The 26,842-nt window shown below is 41.9% G+C and overlaps 1 protein-coding gene across 6 annotated transcripts in view; it reads left to right on the plus strand.

Moving 5' to 3' along the window:
* FSHR (follicle stimulating hormone receptor) overlaps positions 1–26,842 on the plus strand; it is a 182,456-nt gene that overhangs the window by 145,182 nt on the left and 10,432 nt on the right. For 3 of the 6 annotated variants that reach the window (XM_087436789.1, XM_087436790.1, XM_087436791.1), the window contains 4 exons: positions 15,504–15,575; positions 16,819–16,896; positions 21,669–21,737; positions 21,848–21,922. In XM_087436789.1, coding sequence (XP_087292915.1) covers positions 15,504–15,575; positions 16,819–16,896; positions 21,669–21,737; positions 21,848–21,922 — 294 coding nt within the window. The remainder of the gene's footprint in view (positions 1–15,503; positions 15,576–16,818; positions 16,897–21,668; positions 21,738–21,847; positions 21,923–26,842) is intronic. The other 3 variants (XM_087436792.1, XM_087436794.1, XM_087436793.1) reach the window with 2 other exon arrangements.

Consider the following 26,842-nt stretch of genomic DNA (forward strand, 5'->3'; position numbering starts at 1 on the left):
CCAGGGGAATTTGCATTTTTAAAAGAAGAGCCTGGAAAAGGCAATGCTAAACCCAAGAATTGATAACATTAGGCTCCCAGGCATGGGGGCTCTGAGAAGGAGAGAAAAGTCCTACAGGATCCACTCAGATATCACATAGGTAACCAGCTATTCAATCCACTTGCAGAGTCTCTGAATTATATTTTCATAGAATACACCTTCGTATGAGGTAGGTGTATCCTCACCTCATTAATTTTGAAATAAGACCTGTCTCTCTCATCACCAGAAATCGGATGTAAGGACAAGTCTAGAGAGGTTCAGAGAGAAACGAGACTCAGATTAGCTGTGTGAGCTCAGCTCTGATTTCTTCCTCATCACTAGTATCACCCCAGTTGGTGATGGACAAATCCCTGGAAGTCTCAGTTTCATCTGCAAAGAGTAAATAATAAAATATGCTTCAAGAGGCTCGTTAGATGAGGAAAATGGACTGTACGTCCTCTAAGAACCCTTCTAGCCCTCAAGCGGTTGGTGTCTAAACCATGATCTTCACAAACCTGGGGCTCCCAGTGTCACTGCCTGTCCTGGGTTCAGCATATGCAGACCCAGCATGAGGGTCTTGTATGGAAGGAGAAAGTCTCTTTGCAAGATAGGAAGATCCAGCATCTTGCAGACCACTTTATTTCCCAGATCAGGCTCCTCTTCCCCAGGATTCAAGCAGACCCTTTAAATGCTGAGATCCTGCAGGTGCGTTAAAAAACTTAAGCCAGCTGTAAATTACTCTTAAATTAAGTACAGCATAAGCTCAATTCCTGGAGCTCAAGGAGAGTCGTAGGTTGCATCCCTGCCACCTCTGTGCCTCACAGCTGAGCACAGCCAGGCTCAGCAGAGCCCAGGAGACACTGGATGTAGAGGTGAGGCTTAAGAGTCCTTGGAGCAGTCGTTGGAGATGGCCTGGAAGGGACAAATCCCTGGCAGAGCCTGCCTCAGGCACAGGTGAAAGGAGAAAGCTTAGACAGTAGAATCTGAAGGCATCAGGTGAGGCCCCCCCTCCCCATGGAAAATAAACTGCTGCCTCTTCTTCCACCACTGCAGCCTCAATATTGGGAAGTTTAAAGGATATTTTTGTCGTTACAAACCCTTTTAGATTTGCAATTATCCCTGGAAGACGCCACATGTTAAGAAATTAGAGCTAACACAGGAACTATCAGCTCCCTGTAGGGATGGGGGCAGCCCCTGGAAGCAGGGATGGGCCGGAGGCAGCTGGGCAGGGCAGTGAGCAGCAGGGGCAAGCAGGACAATGAGACGAGGGAGGGCGTCATCCGAGGAAACTCGAGTTACCAGATTCGGTGCTACTCCAGAGTGGGGACCAGGTTTTCCTCATCACTATATCCCCAGTGCATGGCACAAAAAAGGCCCTTTATTCCTTTTCTTCTTTTAGAGGTACCTGGCTGTGATCCAGATCTCTCGTACACTTGGTTCTCAACTCACTCTGTAATACTTGTTGAGGGACCCATTTTTTCCTTGCTCTCATTCATCTCATCTACTTTATCTTTCGCAGTGCGTATTCTTAGGCTGTGAGCTAAGAACACAGACATGTTCTAGCTGAATGGCCCCACTGCTCCCAAACTCTTGGCTTGTCCATCTGGGAAGATGTTGTCTTCCCCATGGGCATGGCTGTAGAAGGAAAAATGCAGTCCAGGGGGTTCCCCAGCCAGCCAGATCAGCTGGCTCAGGACTGGGGAGATATGAAGTGGAAGGAGATGTCATCACCTGATTCTGCTGACCTCCCATCCAGAGCAAAGGCCGTGTCCACTTCATCTCTGAGCCCTTACAGAGCAGAGGATCTGCACACAGTAGGCTCTTAATGAAAATGTGGGCCTTTCTGTTTGGGTAATGGAAGGGAAGCAGCTGCTGTTTTTAGAGAAATATCTTGGGGCATTACAGATTGTGAACATTGAAGTGACAAATGCTCTAAGGAAGAATATTTTCATCTCCAGCAGACATTATGAAAATGTTCTGCTGCAGTTTAATCACGAGCTCACCCACAGCAAACACCCCACGAATAACGTCTAGTTCAAGAGGTGGTGAGCTCCTCCCTCACCAGTTTGGGATTCAAAAATAGTAGTGCTGGGAGGAGAGAGCAGGATGTTTAGGGGATGTGTGAGGGAAGAAATCAGGTGGTTTCCCTCACAAAGTTCTCCCAGCACAGTCTCTCTGGACAAGGGCCAACCCACAAGAGCCACCTGGACACAGATTCACTGAGCAAGACACTGAGGAACAGCTCTTCTCTTTACAGGAGAGCCACACAGCCAGCTTCCAGCCCTGGTCCTGCTTCTGAGAACTTGTAAGCAAGTAAACAGACCTCTCTGGGCCTCAAGTAAAGTGGAGAGAAAAAGGACAGCCCTCTCTCCTCCAAAACGTTGTTGTAAAGAAGGAAAAGGGAAGAGATGAGACAGGATGTGGGAGTACTTTGAATGTTCAAGCAGCAACATGTGCAGGAGCTGCTCATTGTCCGCGGCACTGCTGGATGCCACAGGGGTGGGTCACAGGAATCATAATTTAGAAAGCACCTTCACTTTGTATTAATTTATATAGTCTTACAAAAGCCCTGTGAGCTATTTACTGATGGTTCCATTTTACAGATGGGAAACTTGAGGTTCAGAGATGCTGACTGAATTGCCCCAACTCACAAAACCAGATTAAGAAATTATCTTGGGGCAGGAGGGAGACGGAAACTGACACTTAGTGAACGTCTACTGCGTGGCAGACCCGAAACTAGGTATTTTGTTCACACAACTCATCTCATCTTCCAAAACAGTGAGGCATGTATTTTCCCCAAATTACAAATGAGGCTTTTGAGACTCAGAGATTCTGTAGTTGGTAGAACTGAGAACCGAAACCAGGAATTTCTGACTCCAACCCCGTTCCTCTCGCTTTCCAGCACACCACAGCTGGCATGGTGTGGAGTGGATGAAGCCAGTGTAAATGGACCCAGTGCTCTGAGCACAGCACTGGCACCTCATTCATGGTGGCCATTTGGAACTTGTCATCCTCTACTCAGGCAAGGTTGAAGTGCACCTAAGAAATAGCTTTCTAAATAGTTAATGCTAGAAATGAATCGTGGAGAAGGGTGTGGAAACTGTTTAAAATATTAACTCTTTTGCAACTCCCCTATGTAATTTAAAAGCAACTGCTTGCCACAAATTGGTAGTTTGATTGACGTTATTCTTACATAGGCATCCAAGAAGGTCCCAGAAGGTGGCCACTTGGCAATCCTCGGTTAGCAGTGAATCCAACCTAGAGAGATCTTTGGGTTTTAGGAGTCCTTATGTAGCCAGTGTGGTATAATGGAGAGAACATCTCCAAAAGACATGGGAGCCAGAGTGCCCAGGTTCGGATCCCACTTCTTCCACTTTCTAGCAGACAAGTTAACTGAAACTCCCTAAACCTCAGTTCTGTTATCCATAAAATGGAGCCAGTAATAGTCTCTTCCTCATAGAGTTGTGGGCAGGATTAAATAACTTCAATACAGGTAAGGCCTTTCCAATGGTGCTTAACATGTGGTAAGGTAATTGGTAAGTATTAACTATTATTCTTTCTTGTTCAAGTCTAGAAATTTGGGTGATTCATTTACCTGCTGTGAGCATTGCCTCCCTTAACTATAACATGGGAATCCCAATTATGCTCACCTTAGAAACTCACTGTCAAATCAAATGAAATAACTTTGTCAATGTGCTACACAAATATAAGGCAAGGTTATTTTCCAGTCCTCTCTTCTTAGGAGAGAAGTCTAAGTCAGAACCATGTTCTGTGTGACCAGTTCCTAGGTCTTCAGTTACTTTCCAAATAGCAGTTCTCTGATCTATTGTCACTTTAGCCAGCCTCTCACTTGGTCTCAAGTCGGACATTGGTCATTGTGTCCCCCAAGCAGAAGGAGACAGCTGTGAAACTTGCCACGTGGTCTTCTTACAGTCCCTCTCTCAACCTAAGTGAAGCAGCAAGCAGCCCCCACCCTTCCCCATGTGGAGGAACAGGAAGGGCAAATTCACAGTTGTCTCCAGAACCCCTTTTCACAAGGTCTCTACACTGTCTTCATGCCCAATATGCATGAGAGGTTAAGAATTTCATAACCAGTTCCCAGAAACCTGGAATACAGCGTCCTTCATACCTTGGTGTCTCAGGGAAAACTCTGACTTTGACATCCTGTTACACTGAGAGCTGCCCTACCATAAATGTATCCTATAGCATGTTCCAGGCTGAAAGGGAAAATAACATCAATAGTGAGAGCTGTGTGGTAGCCCATCACAAACTTTATTTATTTTTGTGAGAAGATTAGCCCTGGGCTAACATCTGTCGCCAACCCTCCTCTTTTTGCTGAGCAAGATTGGCCCTGGGCTAACATCCGTGCTCATCTTCCTCTACTTTATATGGGACGCCACCACAACATGGCTTGACAAATGGTGCATCACTCCACACCCGAGATCAGAATCCCTGAACCCCAGGCCGCCGAAGTGGAGTGTGCGAACTTAACCCCTACGCCACCATCAGCCCCCACAAACTTTAGTTTTTTTACATTCAGGTCTGTTTTGTTAAAGAGTTCCCTTTCGATTCAGTTTGCCAATAGAGAACATAATTTCTTTTTACTCAGATGCAGTATGTGTAGAGGCTAATTGTTGGGCCCGGAGTAGGAATCTTACCCTGTGACTGATAACATTCTGCACAACTGCAGAGGAGGAATTCAGAGTCTCTTACCGTACTCTCCAGGTTGTAATCTAAAGGGGCTCATCCTGAAATGCCTGAAGATGCTGTAGAAATTGAACCAAAGTTCACTTGACACGGGGTGCCCTTTCACCAATGTGGTTCGGATTTCCTGTAAACTTTCTGATTTATATCATGGTACAGGAATGGAGGGTGCTGACTAATAGAATACCTTACCTGAGAGTTTGCCGACCATGTCCTACATGGTAACAGCACTTTCAGACAATTAGCATAAATCAGTATAAATACTTGAGCTTCTAGCAGGGCTTCCAAGATTGAACTAGGAAACACCAAACTCAGGAGATACTCTACAATAAAGGAGGAGTCCAAGGTCAATGTGTTTGGGGAAAGCCAGCACACTATTTCTATCTCTGGGACATTTGTAATGAATAATATCATGGTAAAGGCTCTGAGAATCCCGCAAGGAAGAAACTGCTTAACTTTCTTAATCCAGCATTTCCCAAACATATTTGACCATTGTAGCCTTTCATGTGTAAACAAAGGGTTTACATCCTCTGGAAATAGTGTTTCTAGAGAAATACTCAAAGTTTCTAAATTGGAAGACATCTCAGAGTTCACCGAGTTCTACTCTCCCCTCCGATTCGGCACCCAATTCCAATGTGTCGGTCTTTCCCCCCATGCATCCAAGCAATTCTCAGACACAAGCTGGGTGTCCTACAATTCAACTCAATTCTGAAACTATCTGCCTGGAGATAGCAGCAGATCCCACAGATTAAGGGCTCAGTCCTACAAGACTGCCCCCTCTCCAGACACCAATTGCAAGTTCAGGTTGTACCTGTGCTTCTGATATACCAGCTATAGATTGGAGGTTGCAATGACTCTTCCTTGGGGTCTGTTAACTTGCTAGAGCAGCTCACAGAATTCAGAGAGACATTTTGCTTACTAGATTACTGGTTTACTATAAAAGGATATAACTAAAGAACAGCCAGATAGAAGAGATGCATAGGGCAAGGTATGGGGAAAGGGTTCATTCAGAGCTTCCATGCCCTCTCCAAGCCCACCACTCTCCTCAAATCTCCACAGTTCACCAACCCTGAAGTTCTGTGCCAGAAAGGGGGACAAAGGCCAATTATATACTTCTTATTATAAATCACAATATCGCACCCCTCATGAAGAAATCTTTCCACACAGTTCGTTGGACACACTCCCGGAGGCAGGGAACCAAGTGCTTAGTGGTACCATCCATTCCTCTATTGGGCAACTTTCACAATGAATGAGAATCAGTCATCATGTAAGCCAGATAGTAGTAAGAGAACAAACTTTAGAGTCAGAAAGATGTGGATTCAACCTCTAGCTCTGCCCTCCTTGTGTGTGGCTTTGTGAGTTACTGGACCTCTCTCAGCTGAACCTCCTCCACTCTGATATGAGGATGGTAATGATATCTGTCTCCTAAAGTAGAGGAGAGGAATAAATAAAATAATCAATGTTAAGTGCTTGGTGCGGTGCCTCATGCATAGGAAGTGTTCAATAAATGTTGACCATTATTATTATTAATCCTATACCTACTTTCCAGAGCAGCACAGCACAAATCTACTACCATTTCCCCCTGGCAGCTCTTCAGAATCACAGGCTTCTCTTCCCAAGCAAAATATCTTATGTGTTGAAGAATACGGTCTTAATTTCTCACTCTAACAGTAAAAAAGAAAACCAAGCTAACATCTCAAAATACGTTTATTTATTTATAAAGTAGATGCATGTACAATTGCATTACAAAATATACACAAAAAATATATTAAAGCATGAAATAAAGATGAATAAATAATATGCTTTTACATCTTGTCTTATTATATACCTTTTTATATGGCACAAAAAGCCCATTTTGCTCTCACTAATGTATCATAATAGCAATATTTTAAAGAAAACAATATCATAGGATGCGCTTCATTTTTTTTAATCCTTAGTGTAACACTGAGAAAAGCAATTCACAGGTCATATCAATACTATATTTCAATGGCTGTCAAAGCTGAGAACAGAACTTCACTAAAATAGGTAGATCCAATGGAAGACAAGCCTATAACTGCATTCCCTGAATCATTATACTTAATGTTCAGTCCTCTACTTTTATGCAAATATTTTTATGAAATTCAGCTAGTAAATTTTCTTCCCTAATGTCAATCAGATGTTCTTACAAACTTTGGAAGATGGATTTTTATATTTCTAATGAAAGTGTTCAAAACCCAGTGAAAAAACTTAAATGGGTTAGAAAGTTGTATTTCCTTGTTTTTAAAATATGCAGTATGAGAGTTTTCATACATGATGGCATGCATCATTTTCAGCAATAAATTAACCATTCTCATACATGTTTTTTTTTTTTCCAAATGCTCTCTCCATAGCATAGATTTCTTTCAAATGCTGTTGTCTTCTTCCTCATTATTAATACATCACCTTTCCCTTAAAGAGACAAATCAAATGTGTCTAATTTGAAAATATCTGCTTTGTTGCATACTTCTGAGAGCCATTTGTCATCACAGAAAAAGTTAACTAATTTTGATCACTTGTATTTTCATAAAAATGTGTAAGTCATCCTCAATTTTGTCAATTCTTTGTAGAAGTGTTCCTTGAGACGACCAACAAACCTCTAGGTTATAGTAAGATCAGGACCCAGAGACTAAACAGAATCGGACAGGCAAGAAGGTTGATCCGGGCGTGTTTGTCAGAATAAGCAGGAGGAAATCAGAGAAAGGAGGCAGGAGGAATCTGGTAAATTTAGCTGTGGCTTCCAGGGGTTGCAACAGGGCACAAGGAGCCTTGGGCGGCAGATAACTGACCAGCCCACTCAGACAGCATGGAGGTCCCACAGGGACAACAGGGACCTGGACGTGGAAACAGCATTTCAGTACCCAAGAGAACTGGTAAAAAGCAAGACATGACCCAGGTCCTAGGGGAACCAGGAAATCAGACAGGGTCTCAGCTACAGCAACTGGAATACAAGGCTGGAGCATGACCAATAACGGTGCTGGGACATGGTGCTAAGGTTTCCTGTAAGGTAAATCATTTCTCTGGCTAAAAGATGAAGGATCTGAATCCTAGAGACTTCAACTAATCCCTTAAGGCCATACATCTTAAAAAGTGGTACCGCAGGACTTGAACCCAGATCTTCTAGCACCAGAACTGCTAGTTTTAAGGCTATGCTACATGCCCTGTCTGAGAAGAGGACCAGATCCTGATTGTTAAACCAGGATATTAGGTCAAAACAGAATCTGCAGCCGGGCTACTAGGACTGAGCTCTTCAAAATCCTGCCTTTGGACTCATTAAATTCTCCCTGATTGCTAAGAAGTCTGGTTTCCATGGAGACTAAGGCAAGTTTGAGCTGAATGTGAGTTAAATAGCCCCTGTTTTGAAGGCATGAGACTGGGGAGGCAGGAAACCAGGCTCTCCTACTGTCTCATGTAATTCCTTACACCAAGTCATTTTACAGAAAGAGAAACTGAGGCTCTGAAAAGTGAACTGCTCAGTGTTATCCAGATAGTGAGAGGGAATGCACACGAATCCAGGGTCCCTAATCTTAAATCTAAGGCCGTTTTCATTGCACCACAGCCTTTTATACACTCTCCCATCTAACACCAAGATTGTGTGATTCTACACCTAGCCAAATCTTTATTTAATGATTCCAAAAGTACATGTTAGCATCTCTTATAATGGTTTATGCAGAAATGCAAATTCCCAGTCAGTAAGGATTTGTAGTTAATAAAAATCTCACTATCAGTAAGCCTTATAGGGTAAGAAGTCTTTTCATATATTAATTAAGCATGGTCTACTCTTCTCCTTCTCATCCATCATTGGATAACTAACTCCTCCCAGACTGGTCAGGAACAAGGAGTTCATTTTATCTAGGAGACTAAAAAATGTAATTAAAAATGTAAAAAAATAAAAAAAGAATGAAAAAGATTCAAATTAGGTGCAAACAAATTCTATATCATGGGAAACCAATTAGAAGGTAGAAAAAGGAGTTCAAGTTCAAACCCTCAGCCTTGGCTTCTAGGAAATGTGCTTTGGCAAAAATGATAGACTCTAACCTGGACACACAAGTGGCAGAATCCTCTCCCTAAATGAAATTTGCCTAAAGCATCTTAATGGCCATCCAGGTCATGGCATGAACACAAACTAGAAGAGAGCTGGTTCACACAGTCTCAAAATTGATCATTCCCTGCCATGGTGGATTTTGGGTAGAATCGTGATAAAGAATTGCATTCTTGGTTAGCTTGTGTCATGGAGAGAGATGTCTTGTTCTTCTTGACTTTCCTCAGTTAAATGAGTTACATAGCACGTTCTCAATAACCACCCATTGGTTTGTGCTGACCATTACTATGAAGTCCCAGGATTATGGGATAGTGAAAATATGAGCCATCTCTGCTCAGGGAGTCCCTAAGTCTTCAGACTTCCTCTTTCAGCACCCGAAAGTGGTTTCCAATCACTTACCCATCAAGTCCACATTTCTCTACCTATTTTTAAAGGTTCCTGAGATATTGCCTCCTCTTTCCCTTTCAGTTCTATCTTCCTCTGTGCCCCATCACCTACACCCCTCCTGTGGTCTAGCTACACACACTCACTTCTCTAGTTCAGGCCGGTAAGCTCTATACTCTCACAGAAATCTAGTTTGCTCTCCTTTCTACAAGGAGTCCTCTATGACTATTCCAATCCACATTGCTCTCCCCTTCTCTGAACTCTTAGGACACTCAAAGTCAATAATAGGCAGTTTAGCATTAGACCAGTCTGAATATTTCATCTCTACTAGTCCCAACTCCTCAATTCACCTGTAAGCTCCCTGAAGACAGGGCATGGTCTTTGGAATCTTCTCTTGGACGGGATGAAGGTTACATGGAAGGGAGGCATATGGTAAAATGCAATACAAGTAGACACATACACTGTTAATTTAAGAAAAAACAACCCACCAGTAGTCTTGAAGATTAATGAAAGCACTAAAGATGTTTAGGACAATGAGCCTGAGAGCTGTGAGATCACTTGTTCATGAAAGGCAAATGTATTATCTTGTTAAGTGGCAAGACATAGTGGGACTGGTTACCAGCAATTGAAGGGACCTCACTAAGTTCACCCTAACAGGAGAGGTGTCCATTTTCATTATGATGATCTAAAGATTAGGGACAGTCAGGCGTGAAAAGTATTAACACCCACTCGGGAGGTGAAACTGGCTGTTGAGACTGGAGAACTGTGAGCCAGTTACCTTTCTTTAGAAGATCCATTTGCGGAACTTAAATTTGCTGACATTTTACCCTCAGACCTTTGCCTGTTTTTTAAGATAAACTGCGGTTGAGTGAATCAAAATAATTTTGCAGCAAACAGTCATTTGACCAAAGTAAACTCATTGAGACATAGAGCTCCTAGCTGATTACCCATTTCCAGCCTCCATCAGGCATGAATTTATTGATCAAAGGGGAAAAATGAATTGAGAACTAAGTGTTCATCCAAACTCCATTTCCTGAGTTATCTTGAGGTTATTGAGAGTCTCAGCTACAAAGTTATCACCAATAATCCATCTCACTAGACTGTCACTAGATCTTTTTAAGTGTCTAAACTCAGCACTACTGGAATAATTTTAGCCATTTTCGTTGTGTGTTGTCTTTTCTATAAAGACCAAAGGTTTCAATCTGCATCTATAGACATTTACAGATATCCCATAAGTATAGTGGCTTTGGAAGCTCATGCTATTGATATTAAGTAATGTACTTGTCAGCATTCTCATTGACAATCATGAATTCTTCCCTCCTTCAATTATATAAACTTCTTACTCATCCACTAAGAGAGAGAGTCAGGTTGCTATCCATATAATGTCAAATCAGTGAGATGTGATGAACACAGCTAGTGAATGATAACTTTTTTGTGCTCATCTCTTGACAGCACATAGCACATTGCCTGGCCTGATAAACATCAAGCACATTATATGTGCCAACCACTGTGCCAACACTGAATTTTCAGGAAAAACATGATTTCTACCCTCATACTATTCACAATTGGTTGAAAAGACAGACATTGAATAAATAAATAAACACAAAATATGTAGTTCAGAATTTTTATGAGTGCTAAAAAGAAAAAGATTATACTGGGAATAAATTGGGGCCTTAATTTAGATTAGCAGTCAGGGAGCTCTTCTCTGAAGAATGACATTTGTAACGGAACCCTGGAGGACAAGCTGAAGTTGGCCAAGTGAGGAGTGGGTGGTGATCCTCCTAGAGAGAGCATGTGCAAATGCCTGGAGATAGGGAAGAACTTAGTGTATCTGAGGAATTGAGAGAAAGCCACTGGCCGAAGTATACTGAAGGAACAGCGTGAGATGATGGTGCAAGAATTGGCAATAAGGAATATAAATTTCACTATGGAAAAGAGCTAAAGAAAAGCAGAGGACTAAAGCAATCTGCTTTACATTTTTTAAAAGAATGTTCTGTGTGCTGTATAGAGAATGGGTTAGAAAAGGACAAGACTAAATGTGTGGAAAGCAGGAGACTATCACACGAAGCTACAGGAAAGATGATGATGGACTGTTCTAGAACGGTATTAGTAGAGATGGAAGAAATTGTATGGAATCAAGAAATATTTTGGAAATGGAATCTAAGAGGACTTTGAGATGAATTGGATATTGGGGAGTAAGAGTGAAGAAGCCAAGTTTAACTGTCACATTTCTAACAAACAATTGATAGATGGGAGTGCTATTTATGAGGAAGAATTGAGGAGGTGCAGTTTTGTGAAAGTGATGGGGGGAGCAAGTTTAGTTTGCTATGTCAATGAGACATTCAGAAGGATATGTGAAGTAAATTTTAATTAGTGATAGACTAGAGATGTCAGAAGTCAAGTATGAAACTAAGAGTTGTCACCATATTGACAGCAGGCAAAGCCATGGGAAATGAGATCTTCCCAGCAAGACTAGAAAGAAAAAGGCAAAAGACAGAGAAAACAGATAGAGGAGGGGAAGTCAACAAGAAAAATTAAAAAGGAGTAACAGAAAGAGGAGGAATAACAGAAGAGTGCAATATGACAGAAATAAATAGAAGAATGAGTTTGGCAAAGAGTACTGAATTCTCCTGAGAGGTCTAAAAAGTGAGAATTTAAATTGTTCATTAAATTTATTGGCTGTGCTTTGGTGGATTATGGGTATGACAAAAGTGGTTTTGGTGGAGAGATGTAGGATGAAAACAAATTGGAGCAGGTTGAAGATGAATTGGAAAAGAAAAGAAAGACAGCATATGCAGACAACTCTTTCTAGAAACATTACTGTAAAAGAAAAAAAAAAAAAACAGGGCTGGGCTGCCACTGGAGGCAGATTAGGAGTAAAGGGAAATAGGAACCATCAGTCAATCTATGTAAAATGTGAAATTCAGTGCAAGTTAGTATCTGTCTTAGCCTAGGTTCTCCAAAACACGTCTGAGCAAGGACTTACATGCAAGTAGTTTATTTTTACATCCAAACTCAAAGAAAAAGATTGGATGACTAAGAAGAAGAAAACAAGGAAAGAAGGAAAGCCAACTGAAGAATGTATTATCAGCTGATCACCACCAGGAAATTGGGGCTCAATTATGGTAGAGCTAAGGTATCATTTAAAATATATTCAGAATTGTCCACCCAAGGAATGGAAGAGAGAAGTTCACCACCAGTTGAGAGTTGCTAACTCTCTTGCACTTCCTGACTTGCACATGCCTCAGATTGGCTGAGCAAATTCCTACTAATGTCCTACTCAGAGGTGGTAGAGAAGCCCAGAACAGAAAATGAGAGACACCTGGGATAGCTGAGGCCAGTGTCTGCCAAGTTAAATCTGTATGTAGCTTGTTGCTATGGTAACAGCTAGAGTAAAAGATGGACCAAGAGGATGTGAAGTAAGGCACAGGGGTGTCTGATATAATGTCTACCTTGATATTCATGCACTCCACATCCTTTCCAGTCTGGAGAGATGATGTGCCTTGTGTCTACTTCATGCCACAGTTGGCATGTAGGTTCTCCTGATTCCTGGCCTCTAGACCTCCCTGCCTCTGTTTAAGATGAATTACTCCAAGTAACAGTGATACCTGACAAGTAAATTAACTAAATAAGGGTGTTGATACATTCTTGGTGACAGAAGCAAGAAATGTTTTAGAAACATCAGCCAATTAACCCAATATTGTTTGAGCACATACTGCATTCCAAATCTGCACATAGTAGTATAGATTGTCAGAGAATACTAAATATGGCCCTTACTTTGATTTCTCATTAAGGGAATACTGCATCGACACACAGGAAGAGATCTGAAAATAGTAGAAGGCTGGATATGATTAAATAACATTTGGAATAGGACTGTGTCAAGCTAGAAGATATTTAGTTATGGCAATGTTTCTGTTGGGAATGAGAAGAATCTCAGAGGTTATGGAGAGCAACCATGAAAGCTATTTGTTTTGATAGAAACTTCAAACTCCAAATGTTGACAGAAGCTACCTTTGGGTAATGAAACTAGAGGTGGTTTTTACTTTGTCCTGTAGACGTTTCCATATTTTTCACAAGTCTCACAATAAATATATATTACTTTTATTTTCAAAGAATTTTTTTTTAAATAACCAAAGGATGTAGAGAAACTAGAACTCTCATACATTGCTGGTGGGAATGTGAAATGGCACAACCACTTTGGAAAACAGTTTGGCAGTTTTTAATAAAGTTGAACGTACACTTACCATACAACCCAGCAATCCCACTCATAGGTATTTACCCAAGAGAAATAAAAATGTTTTCTCTCTGTCTCTCTCTCACATACACACACTGCACACAATGTTTAAAGCAGCTATTTTTAGAATCACAAAACTGGAAACAACCTACATGTCCTTCAACTGGTGAAAGGATAAACAAACTATGGTACATCCATAGAATGGAATACTACTCAGCAATAAAAACAATGAACTACTGATTTATGCAACAACATGGAAGAATCTCAAAAGCATTATACTGTGTGAAAGAAGCTAGATTCAAAAAGTTGCATAATATTTGATTCCACTGATATGACACTTTGGAAAAGGCAAAATTATAGGAACAGAAACTGATCAGTGATTGCTAGGGATAGGAGGCAGGAGAGGTTAACTACAAAGGGGCAACACAATGTAATTTGAAGGGTGATGGAACTGTTCTGTATCTTGAGCGTACTGGTGGTAATACAGCTGTATGTGTTTGTCTTAACTCAGATCTCCACACCAAACAAAGTTAATTTTTCTGCGTGCAAATTTTTAGAAGTAAATAACACAACAAATCCTCAAAAATAGAATGTTTACAGCCTCTTCTCCCAAATGGAAAACAAAGGGAGACCATCTCAACGGCTGTTGAAGTAATCAAAAGAAGAATTGACCAAGATGGGTTCTATGTGGATCACTGGGAACCAAGAGGGAACAAAACATCTGAGAACCAGTACAGAGAACCCATAAGCAGACTTCACTGACTTTCCGAGTATAGAAGTAGAGAACAAGACATCAAAGTCTACTCAAGAATCATAAACCCAAAAAGACACATGATCCTTCACAATGATGAGTATGTCAGTGAAGGTTCTTTAGATTGCAAGCAACCAAGACCAACTCTGGCTTAGGTAAGCCACACACAGAAAAGGGAAATGGGGGTGGAGAGACAGTGGAAGGATTCTGATTAACTCACAGGAGTGAGGGAAATACTGAAGAACAGTGTTAGACAACTCTCACGTGCCACTTGAAAACCTTCTTCACCACTGCTGTGGCAGCCATTTCCACCCATGTGTCAATCAACTTAACACAGGTGCAACTGGACAACACCTACCTGGCCTCATATACCTCTCATTTCCTGGCTGGGGCTTTTTCTACACCACTATAAGAGATGCCCAGCAGGAACTCACTGGGCACTCATGAATGTGCAAGCCAGAAGTGGGGAATTAATACCATGGTGATTCATGTGACAAATAGGAAATAGTTGTCTGTGGATAAATGCTTCCCCTTTTCCCCCATTGAGAGCAACAGTTCTGAGACCCATTTTGAAAATCTCCTATATCAAGTCCTTGGCGCTAAGGACTAGACACCAGTAGTGGTGGCCAACTCAATAACTCATCCTTGTATTGATTATCTTTCCTTCCTCCCTGTTTCATTCCCCCTGTCCCAAACTCTCTGAACTCATATTATCAAATATACTACCTACAGGCCAGATTTCATCTCAGGCTCTGCTTCCTGGGACACCCAGGCTGAGACAAGCAGGATCCAATGTAGCTCTGGAAATTTCAACAGTGTAAATTTATGGACAATCTCTTAAGGGTGATGGCATCAGTGGACTCAGCTCTAACCAACCTCCAATCACTTCCCAGAAGAAAGTCTGGCCCAGCTTATGTCACATGCATATTCTGGGGTGAAAGAGCGTGGAATATCATGCTTGATGTCAGTGGAATCACTTGGAGTGGGGAAGGGTCAATTCTCCAAAGAGAGTGAGGAGGTCGGAAATAGGAGATGATTTAGGAAAATTTTGTTATCTAGTTGCAAATTGCTTTTGGATCATATTAATTTATCCTAAAAAAAAAATGTGCATTGTGGCATACCAGCACCTTTGCGCCTGAAGTGTAAATTTTTTTTCCTCTAAGGAATCAATAGCTTACTAGACCCTGGGTAGAGGCTTAAAATAGAAAATATAAGCATGATTCAGGTATATTATGTGGTTTTCAGGTAAGTTTTTCTGAGCTCAAAACCGATATTTTGAATTTGAAAAGCTTATACTCTAACAAGAGTTAAAATAGCCAGCTTCATTTTTCCCTCTCATTTTTGTCTCTCTCTAGGTTAATATCCAACACAGGTATTAAGCACTTGCCAGCTGTTCACAAGATTCAATCTCTCCAAAAGGTTCTACTGTAAGTTTTTCCTTGAGGGGTTACCAACTCTTCACTCACTAGCTGTCTTGCCCAACAGCCTGTGGGCCTGTAATACGCATTGTTTAGTCTACATCCTCCAAATATGTTGCTCTGGGTGAGCAGAGATAGGAAGGTAAACAGCAAGTGGCCTTGGTTTTACCTGAAGGCCAGCTAATCTCAGTTTGGAGGAAGTCAGCAGGCTCCTCAAATGTTGTCAACAGTTATCAACAGTTTTCAACTGTAAGACTGTTGTCAAAAGAGCCAGCTTGTAGCAAACCAAGAAGTCACTCCTCTCTTCACTATTTAATGCCTCAAATACCTTCGCCCTGCAACTCCCTCTGTCTTCCACCTTCCTGTCCTCTCCCCTCCAGAATTCCCATGCTGCCCTAGGCATAAAGAAACCATCTGACAAATTCACACTACATTAGCGATATAATGTATTTGCCTTTTCCCAAGGCATCTGTATTTTGAAAGAGGAAGAGAAAAGGCAATGTATAATGACAAGTTTATTTTCAATACCAAAATTGTAAGAATCTGAACAGACCCAAAAGGAAATCATAGGAAAGGGGTGTAAGGGGTTAAGAAAGAGGGAGAGAAAGAGGGGGGGCGGGGAGAGAGAAAGATAGAGAATCTCACCAAATTTTTCAAATCATTCTAAGCAGTTTACTACTTCTACATTTATATGTTAGATCAGACCCAACAGGGATGCTTGATGGGAGGATGAGGGACACAAACAGAAAAATGAGACTTTCTCCACTCTTTCATTCAGGAAGAGAGAAATCAATGATAACATTTTTCTGTAACCCAAAGAGAACAGAAGGAAGGAAACTAGCTGTAAGAAGGGAATTGAGACGGGAGGAAGATGAAGACCCAATGAGGGTGGATGGAGAAGTTTGGTATGGAGATGAAAGGTCAGCTTAAGTGTCATTGTCATATTGAGCAGACACCAACTGTGGAGGCAAGGATAATACTGAGTATGTTAGAACCTTAACGCAAAGAAATTATCTAAGAAAACTTCCAGAGAGAAAAGAGACTGCGTGTCTGTAATTTCGTTTTTAAGAACTGATATACTAAAGATAAATTAGATGTCATTTATTTCCCAAACTTTGAACTCATCCTTCAGAACAATAACTATTCAAACACTACTTCAGCTGAAGACCACATCATGCCAAGTAAACTAAATTGGGAAGGTTACGTGAGTGGAGCTGACTTAAATACCTAATTTGTCTGTACTTTATTCTAGAGACATTCAAGATAATATAAACATCCATACAGTTGAAAGAAATTCTTTCATGGGGCTGAGTTTTGAAAGTATGATTCTGTAAGTAAAGAAAAAAATCCAATGGAGTAACATTGGGTTTTTCATTGAATAATCTCTTTTCTCTTAATGGGATGCTCCTTATTTGTTTGGGTAACTTTGGCATTTCACCATTTAAATTTCTCTCTGGTTCTGTGTTTTTCTCTCTTTTCCCATCTTTACATTTCAGAATCACAACATGGAGTCATGTTAATAATTTATGATTCTGTGGTGTAAGTCAAGTATTTAGAATTGCTCTTTGAATGATGGTCTCCTGTGATGCAACATCTGTTCCTAAGGACAGAATAACTCATGCATCCATAAAGCTAGTTATTGCCTGGCAATGCTTTCGTTGCCCAAAGAAAAAGACCAGGAAGGAGGCTGAATCAAGAAGATATGGATATTCCCCCATAACCATGCCAAGCAGCTCCTGTTCAGCCCCATGCTGAGCATAAGATTACTTCTCATTTTCTTGGAACAATCACGTTTTTTAATGAGCTTCAGTTACTCACTCTGACTTTTGGGAAAGTTTTTAAATGCATTCCGTGTTGTTAATGAACTACATTCCAATCTTTCGTGCCAGTAGCCTGCGTGGTAGTTTACCCATTTCCCAACAAGGCCAAGAAATAGGGCACTAGGGGCTATCCAAGCATCTGTGGGATCCGTGGAAGTTAGATGAACAGAATGACATTTGGGGAACCAGTAATCGCAATTACATCTGTAAGGAAAGCATTTTACCTTTCTTTTACACAAATTATTGTTTTTAAAAAATATACCAGAATGTGTGTATGTGTGTATGAGTATGTGTGTTTAATATGCCAATATGTACAAAAGGTAAGTTTCAGTCCAGAAAGAATTTTAGTCCTTTTCAAAGCAATAATATGATTCAGAGACCCAGCTGTACAAAAAAAGAAAAAGAAAAGAGAGAGAGTGAGAGAGAAATAGTAGACAGAGATGAGGACATATTGAAGAATAAAGCTAAGCTCAGTATTTGATGTAAATTAATTACAAAGAACAATAGAAAAGGTTTGAAAGAGACCAGCTGTGGAATTGGTTGTGTGAAGGGAAGAATAAAATTAAAGGCATGTATTCAGAGTACATAGTATTAGGACAAAATTTATGGGTAATACCTAATCCTTTCACTCAATGTGCTCATGAAATTTGTTTTGTGTACATATGTTGGAATGAGTTGTTGGAGTGTAGGAAGTATGAGAGAATGGGAAAGCAAAATAATTAAAATACAAATAGAAGAAAATATGTGCGAAATAAAAGCAATTATTCTGAGTAAAGAAGGAATAATTGATTCTGACTAGCCTGTGATATGAGGGTTGAATAAAGAGTTAAATGAGGGAAAGAAGGCTGAGAAAGGAGGTTGTGTCTAGGGTGGGCTTTTAAAAGATGAGTGGAATTTAGCCAGAGCATTGGCAAAGGGCAAGCCAAGGGAACAGAATCATCGAAGCCATGAAGGTTGAAAAAAAAAAGAAAAGATAAAAGGAGCTTTCAGAAAATAGTGAGTACTTGAGTAATAGTGAGTACCTGAGTAATACGGGCCTGGTGGGTTGTAGCATAAACACAATAGTGAAAGGATTCCTGGGCTACATCATAGAGGGAGAAGATTAGTGATAAATGTAATCAGTTGTGCCTGGATGCCTGTGCTTCTTTGAATTTTGCTCTAAATATTTTTAAATATAGTGATTCAAAATTACTATTGACACACATCCTTTTTGTCCAGAACATAAGACAAAAGGCAAGACATCCTGACCTTTCTAGTCTTAACTCTCCCCAAGTGGAGGTAAAGAACCTGAGGACATAAGAAGTTATGACGGAGCCTTGTAAACCCAAACTACCAAAGAAATGTACAGATCATAGCTGCTCTTCGCTGACTCCTGTTCATGGACGCTGTGTGGTTCCCCAGAATTTAGAACAGACTCTCCTAGAGAGGGTCCTTTCTTCAGAGTCAACATTTCTCAGACACGTCTCTAAAGGATAAATTCACATTTGTGAGAACAAAATCTATTTTTCTTACCTCGGATGGTCCTTAATCCTTAGATAATAGAATCAGAAGATCCACACTCAACACAGCTTAAGACTCCCATTGTTATTAGCTTGGGTGCTATGTCTGGATCAAGGGGCACATTCTCCCATAGGAACATCCAAGTGCACTCAGGGAGAAAAACATGGCAAATGGCACTGATGCCTGAAAAAGTTTTCTACGCATTGGCATTTTTCAAAATCCTGAGGCCTTGTTCTAAAAATGTATATATTTATATAGATACATATTTCCTTTTTTTAAAGAAAACAGCCCAACAATGAAGGATTATCAGACATTTGGCTAGTGACTCAGAAGGAAATGAGCAATAAAAGCCTACCATGTGGAAGCCTCTGAGCCCTTCTCCATCCCCACCTTGTGCCTGCAACCAGAGGCTCTGAGTGGGGAAGGCATCTAGCTATGGCCAACTAGCAGAATGGCCTAATGCAGAAAAAATAAAATGACATTACATGCGTGCCAGCTCCCAGCACATCCTGGGCACAGGAGAGTCTCACTTCGTGCGCGTTTCCTCTCTTCCTCAGTTGGCCTCCATCTCACTTGCCTACCCCTCAATGAGCTTGAATGGGCCAGGTCCACCCAGCACCTCCCCTCTTTCGGCTGAGGGCAGACTCTGCTTCTGGAGGCTCCTGAGCCTCTCCTGAGTGAATGCACTAGGAACACAAAGATTAAGGAAAACCATGATCCACTTATTCTTGAGCTGACGCTCTGCCCAGGGTATCAGAATCATCAGGTTTTAAAATCAGCGCTACTTCTCTTAAGAGACTAAGAGTGTACTTAATAAATGTCGGCTTCTCTTTGTTAGTAGTTTGCGAGTCCTACAGCCCAATGTAAACCCCAGGGCAGGAGTTCCGGGCGTAATTTGTTTTTTGTATGACGACTCATTGTTAACAGCCAAAAATGTCACCCTCTCCTTATAAAATGGTATCTGTTGATTGAGAAAATCCATAAAGACAAAGGACTACTTTGAATACAATAATTCTTTTAAATTAGTCTGTATATTTTTTCAATCATAGCAACATCTATTTGCAGAACATATGTGTGGAGAAAATATTAATTACCTAGTCTACAGAAAAGTAGATGGTGCCCTTGTTCAGATTAAGGGTCAGACAGCTACAGCCCAAGGGCCAAATCTGGCCTATGGGCTAGGACAGGTTTTTACAAGTGAACATTTTAATGATAGGGAACACTAACATTGAACCTAAATTAAGCAAAATGTTATCCTCTTGCCAAAGAAAAAAATTGCATTCTTTACAATAGACCTATATTACAAAGAAAAATGCACTCAGTTATTACTATTACTTTTTCAATTCGCTCAATAAAAAATCTGTAGCAATTGTTCTATAAGGACCTATATAAAGTACCTATGTGGTACCCTCCATCTTACCTCTTGGCCCACAAAACCTAAAATTTGTTATCTGGCCCTTTACTGAAGAAGTTGGCTGACCCTTGTGTTTATTCCAAAACCCCCACGGATCCACATCCCACAGGTGAGGGACAGCTGCTCCAGCAACTCACACTACCTGGGGACAGGCTGACAGGTCAGTCAGGAGTCTGAGTGTACCTGGGACAGGCTTCCTCATGGCTAGCTACGGGGTGGGCGGGACAGGGGGTGCAGAGCCGCTTCTTAGCCATCAGAACCCGCCAATTGGTTGCTAACGTTTTAAAAGATTTACCTAGCTCCTGTCTGGACTTTTTAGCTAAACTGGCTTTCAGGAGGAAGTAAAAAAACATACAGTCATTCTTCTGTTATTTTAAGCATTTTCTACCCATCTCAGTCCGGGAAATAGAGTCCTGAGCACACAGGAGCTTCTCTGGGTCAGCTTTTTCAACAGTGTTATTTGTAAACCCGCTGAGCCTGACAGGGAAAAGAACCTGACAGCAAATCAAGAGCAAGTGGTCAGAGGCCCTTAGGGCTAAGCTCTCCGACCTTGGATTTCCGTTTTTGTGTTCAGATCCATCAGGAGCACAGCAAGGCAGAGCTGTCCACCCAAGGTGTCCTTGGGCTCCCCTGCCCAGGCAAACCTGCTCACTGACCTTCTTTGCACAATCAGGATTACTGTTCCACATCCAGCCCCCACCACCCCCAGAGTCTCCTCCCGGGCCCACTCACACCGCCTTGCCCTGCCACAGCCCACAGTCTCCGTAATTGATTTCTGTTCCTTTCTGACTTAACCCAGAGCCACCTCCACAAACCTCCAACAACCAGGTCCCTATGGGTCACAGGAGATGTTCGGGTTGTCTGACAGCTTAATTAGATCACTTTTTGATGACAGCCAGGCCTGCTGCTGTGGGTGAACATAGGTGAGAGGTTTAAGGCCTTAGAGAAAGGTGATACAAAATGTTCTCTGTCTTATAACACTTGTTCAATAATTATATGATTTCTGTCCTTCAGGACAAGAAAGATCTTCGTCTGCTCCCCACATAGCATCCTCTCTGCACACGAATGATGTGTGCAAAGACCTTACAGGATCCAGGCTGCTATGCCTACTTGTGCCTTTCAAGATTAAATTCCATTTATTTCTCTAAATAGGTAATACATGCACATAATGCAAACTTCAAACATTACACAAGGTTATACAGTGATAGATCAGTCTCCCTCCCACTCCTGTCCCCGAACCTTAAGGGCAGCATTTTATTTATGCCACTAACCTACACTGTCTGTCCTTGCCCCAGTGCTTCCAATTATGAAACCCCTGTATTGTTTGCATCTGACATTATTGGTTTTTTAATGGGCCTTTTATTTCAGATGGCTGAATAAGAATGGGATTCAAGAAATACACAACTGCGCATTCAATGGAACCCAACTAGATGAGCTGTAAGTAGCCTTGACTATTCCTCCAGGCCGTTTCGAGGGAAAGGGCTCTTACAACAGCGATGTTTATGTGGCTTGTGTTTCCCTTCTTCTTTCCTCAACTCCATCCCCAGGAATCTAAGTGATAACAATAATTTGGAAGAATTACCTAATGATGTTTTCCAGGGAGCCTCTGGACCAGTCATTCTGTGAGTAACTTCCCCCGTTTCCAAGTGCAAGAGGTCACCATGCATAAGTTAGAAGTCAACTTTCTCCAATTCAGAGAAGCTTCTGAGATAGGGCTGGCAATCAACGTCAATTTTTACTTGTCTCATCTGTGAAGACTCATACAGGGACAACTTAGGGCTGATCCACATTCTAACTTTCAATAAAATAACGATAACAAAACTAACATTTAATGAGCACTTACCAAGTCCCAGACAGTGTTTTAAAAGCTTTTTTAAGATGCATTTTCTAATTTAATCCTTATAACAACCTCTGTGGTAGGAGCTATTATTCCCATTTTAGAGAACGAAAAACTGGCTTCCCTGGAGGGGTTAATTAACTCACAAAAGGTCATGCAAATTTTAGAGCAGGGATTTAACAGTAAACGGGTCATAATATAGACTCTTAACCACCTTGGTATACATCTCTTCCCTGAAAGGGAAAGACAGTTCTTCCTCACCCTCAATGTCCAGGAGTTTCCCTCAACCCAGTGAGATTCACACACACACATTTATTTTTGGATCCTCCTTGCCTTGTCAGGGTGGGGGAAAATCCCCCTTCTTCCTTTTTTGTGTTCTTATGGCTGGACTAATAGTAAAATTGACACAAGACCAGATTAACAGGAGGAAAACTCAGTTTAATACGTATGTATCATAGAGAAATGATGCTCAGAGAGTGAACGAAGTAAGCCGTATATATATCTTTTACACACACAATAAATTTTTGAAGAATTGACAGGACAAAGAAACTTAGGTTTAGAGTATGTAATTAATGAGGAATTGAAGCAGAATTTAGGCTTAAAGTAGTAAATTATCCAGGTTTGTTTCTGCAGGCTTCTTGGCCCCGAATTCTCTAGCTATGGTGATAAGGATGCAGGGAGAGCACCTTTCACAGGGGAGATTCATTTCCTGCTTTCAGGGGGAACAGAGACAGGAGGGTCGAATGCCCTTTTTGCTTCTCAAGTAATGTTAATTCAAAATAATCAATATGCTATTGTGGGATATTTTGGGGTGGCCTGCCCTGGGCCCCAGCAGCCTCGATTCTAGATCTCTTGGGCTGCATTCAGGGCCTCACAGCTCTGCATCAACACCTCTCCTGTTGCTCCTTCCTCATCTCCATCTCTCCCTCCAAGAGTGACTTTCCTCTATGCTCTTCTCCTCTGCTCCTGTCCTCCCACAAGGTCGTTCTTACTCCCACCTCTCCGCTAACAAGCTCAGCCAACAGTGACTTCTTCCTTCTGTGACTTCCAGAGCCTTTATGCCTACAGGGGCCCAAATCTGCAAGAGCTTTTTAAAAGTGTGTTTTCCCGGGCTCTAAGAAGACCTACTGCATCCACTGATGAAGGTACTGCAGGAATGTAAGAAAGGAACCCAGAAGGAAGGAGTCAGATGCAGAAAGAAATGAGCAAAGAAGAAAGAGTGAGCAAAGAAATAGATCAACATACAGTTTACTAGATGACTCTTATGTAGCCTGCCTAAGGTCAGTTCGGGCATCCGGGAGCCACTGGCCCGCACCTCTTATTTGGCAGTCAGTATAGGCTACCATGTGTGGTTCTCTACCTACCATCTATCAATATCACTCTCATGTTCACCTAAAAGCTTACATCCTCCTTCAGGCTGGAACCTATGCATCTCTAGAACTAGATCCTGTACGGTAGAGCAGAAACTCCATAAATGGTTATGACTGACAAAGGGTGTGCTGTGACATATATGGGACTCTGAAGAAAGAAGTTCAAAGATTATTCCAGAATGCCTGGCTTGAGACAGGCGATATATGCAAAAGAAGGAAGTGTCAGCATGATTAAGCAGAGATGCCAGAGCAGACTACCTCGGTTTAAAACCAGTTTCTTCACCTCTCTAAGCCTCTGTTTCCTCACCTAGAACATGTCAAAAACAATGATACCTATATTCTAATACTGTTTCAAGCTTAGTAATATTATATGTGTATATCAGTGTGTGTGTTTCTATATATATTTATGTTTATACATTCACTTGTTGAACAGATAGATTTTAAGCACCAGCCCTGTGCCTCATACTTTACATATGTTGCAGAGAACAAAAAAAATTCTTCCTCACAGAACACTTATATTCTCTTAAGGGGGAGTCAGACAATAACTAAATATACAACTTAATGTATCAGGTCATGATGTGTGTTGTGAAGTACCAAGTAGGACACGGGCATTGCAAATGCAGAGTGCCAGGCACGCAGTCCCCGAGTTCTAATATATAAAGTACTTAGAACTTGTAACGCTTAGTCAATGCTTCCTATTCTACAGTACTTGGGAGTCAAATGGACTTAGAGAGAGTGCTTTTGATGTCTTTGACCATCAGGATAGCAGGTTGTCAATTTCACTTAGCTAAACGTCCTAAGGGTTTTGAATGTTCCTAAACAGGCGCCTCTACCTGTTACGGCCGAACATGTCTGTGATGAGGTAGGTTTCCATATGTGACCTGTACCAGGTACATTATTAAATCATAGCCCCTTAACCATTGTCTGCCACAGAAAATGTTCAAGTTGGACAGGATCCCCAAGTAGCTGCATAACAGCTGAGAAAACCAGAGCCAGAAAAGGGAAGTGACCTGCTAAAAGATCACACTGCCATCATAAGGGACAGACACTGGACCAGAAACCAGATCTCCTGCCTCCATTCCATATATTCCCACCATATCATGTTGCCTAAAATACATCAATATATCTAGTGAAACATCTAACAGTTATTCAGTAAGGCCCCCTGCAATTGGCTGTGAACTAAAATAGACGGGGAGGTAATTATCAACACCAGACTCCCAGCAAAGAACACCAGTAAGTGATAGGTGCACCCCGCACAGAAGAATGTCTCCTGCAGTGGCGTAGCAGGTCCCAGGCTAAGGAGTGCACTGAGGAGGACACTGCACAATGTGTCTCGTCAGAGCGTCTAACGGAGAACACAAACGGGAATCCCCGGGCCAGCCCTGCCGTGAATGCTGGCTGGAAGAGGGATGTCGCCATCACGAGCAGTTCTGCAGTGTCCTCAAGTTATAGGCCCATTTCTCACCCCTTTTACCACAGGAACATATCTGGCCAGAATAAAGTGAATAAAATTTACAGAAAATCCAAAGGAATTATGAAGCACTTGCCATGACTTAAAAGAGCAGAGAGTGATAATACATTACCACACCTTTTCGTCTCAGTGCGTGATGATCTATGTGCAAGATCCTGGCCAAAAGCCCAGCCTATTGGTGATAGCCTCTTTCTCCTCCCCTTAGGGGCAGGAGGATTGATTACCTTAACATCAAGCCTCCCTTTCTGGGGCTTTCAGGTTAGTCCACAGATGTCTTTCCAGCTTCTCTGCTGGCTGATTCTGCCTGGGATTCTATGGCCTATCCCATCTCCTCTTTCTACAACGTGATACGCCAGCCCCAGCTAAACCCTGGCCTGAGAGCTGCTTGTTTAGTGTGTGCAGAGGACCAGTCCACCCCAGGAGTTGTGGGTTAATGGGTAGGGGAAGGAGTGTGCGCAGACTGCTCAGCCCACAGTAGATGCTGTTCAGGCTAGGGCTGTGACTGGTCTTGGGTCGGATTCCCCTCCCCTCAAACGAGACTGTGATATGGATATTTGCATGCAGGAGGTCTACTGGGGAGTGCTCTTGGAGTATGTAGGGAGTACTTGATGGAAGCAGAATCAGGCAAACAGGGAAGTAGAATTGCAATGCATTTGCAACCGAAGCCTCAGCAGATCCCACGGGGAGCCCTGGTGTTAAGATGGCCCTTCAAAGTTGTACTGAATTAAGGCAAGAGGCCCAGCCTTTCATCAATAGTCGTTGGGTGCGGGCTGTCCCTGGGTGGGGAGCCAGATCTTGGGTAAGCGAGGCGAAGGCAATTCCCAGAGTAGAACTTAGCTACAAACTCCAGCTGTGGTTCTCAACTGCCCTCAAGCAGTGGTTCTAAATTTGATCGTGCATCAAGATCACCTGGCATGCTTGTAAAACCCTAGATTGCTGATCCTCACCCCCAGAGTTTTTGATTCAGCAGGTCAGGGGTGGGCCTGAGAACCTATCTCTGACTTCCCAGGTGAAGCTGATGTTGCTGGTCCAGAAAGCACACTGAGAATCACTGCCCTAGCAGCAAAGCTGGGAGCTGGGAAGCCTCGCCCTGTCTCCAGAATACCTCCTCCACAAGCTAACTGTGGTGAATCTTCCTCCTGGATAGTCTCAGTCCTTTGTTCCCAGTAGATACATACAAGAGATTCTAAGGGAGTTAAGGGGAGGACACACAAACAAATGATAACTCCTTTCCTGAAGGCAAAATTTTTAGTTGAGTGAAAAACGGGAAGCCTCTGAACACCTGACGGTACAAGGGCGAGATGTTCCATCACAAAGAGAAATAGATGCAGAGAAAGCCAGGGGCATGCAGACAAGCTCCACCAAGTTTCAGAGGAGCAGCCTAGCATCCTGATTTCCCCCTCGTGAGTCTTGACCTTGAACATCAGTGGCCCTCTGAGTTTTCACCTGATATTCTGAACTCAAGTTATTTTCTTTTTTTTAAGCAATCGAGCAATTGCTGTTTCCTTGGGAAACAGTTTCCTGTGGGGAAAAATTTAATGCATTGCCTTTGCAGGCTGGAGCCAGTACAATCATATTCTGGTGGTTTATCAAATTGATTTGGCTATAGCTCAGATTCATTTGATAGTTCAGATTCAAACACTGAGTTATTTGTATAAGAATGATTCTCTTCCATTACCAGTGTACCCACAGTCCTATAGATAGTAAATTGCCTTTTTATTCTTTCTGGGATCATGAAAGAGAGGTCTTGCATGCAGGAGGTCTACTGGGGAGTGCTCTTGGAGTATGTAGGGAGTACTTGATGGAAGCAGAATCAGGCAAACAGGGAAGTAGAATTGCAATGCATTTGCAACCGAAGCCTCAG

This window comes from Ceratotherium simum, chromosome 11, assembly GCF_057802395.1.
Source record: "Ceratotherium simum simum isolate JZ-2026a chromosome 11, ASM5780239v1, whole genome shotgun sequence".
Lineage (NCBI taxonomy): Eukaryota > Metazoa > Chordata > Mammalia > Perissodactyla > Rhinocerotidae > Ceratotherium > Ceratotherium simum.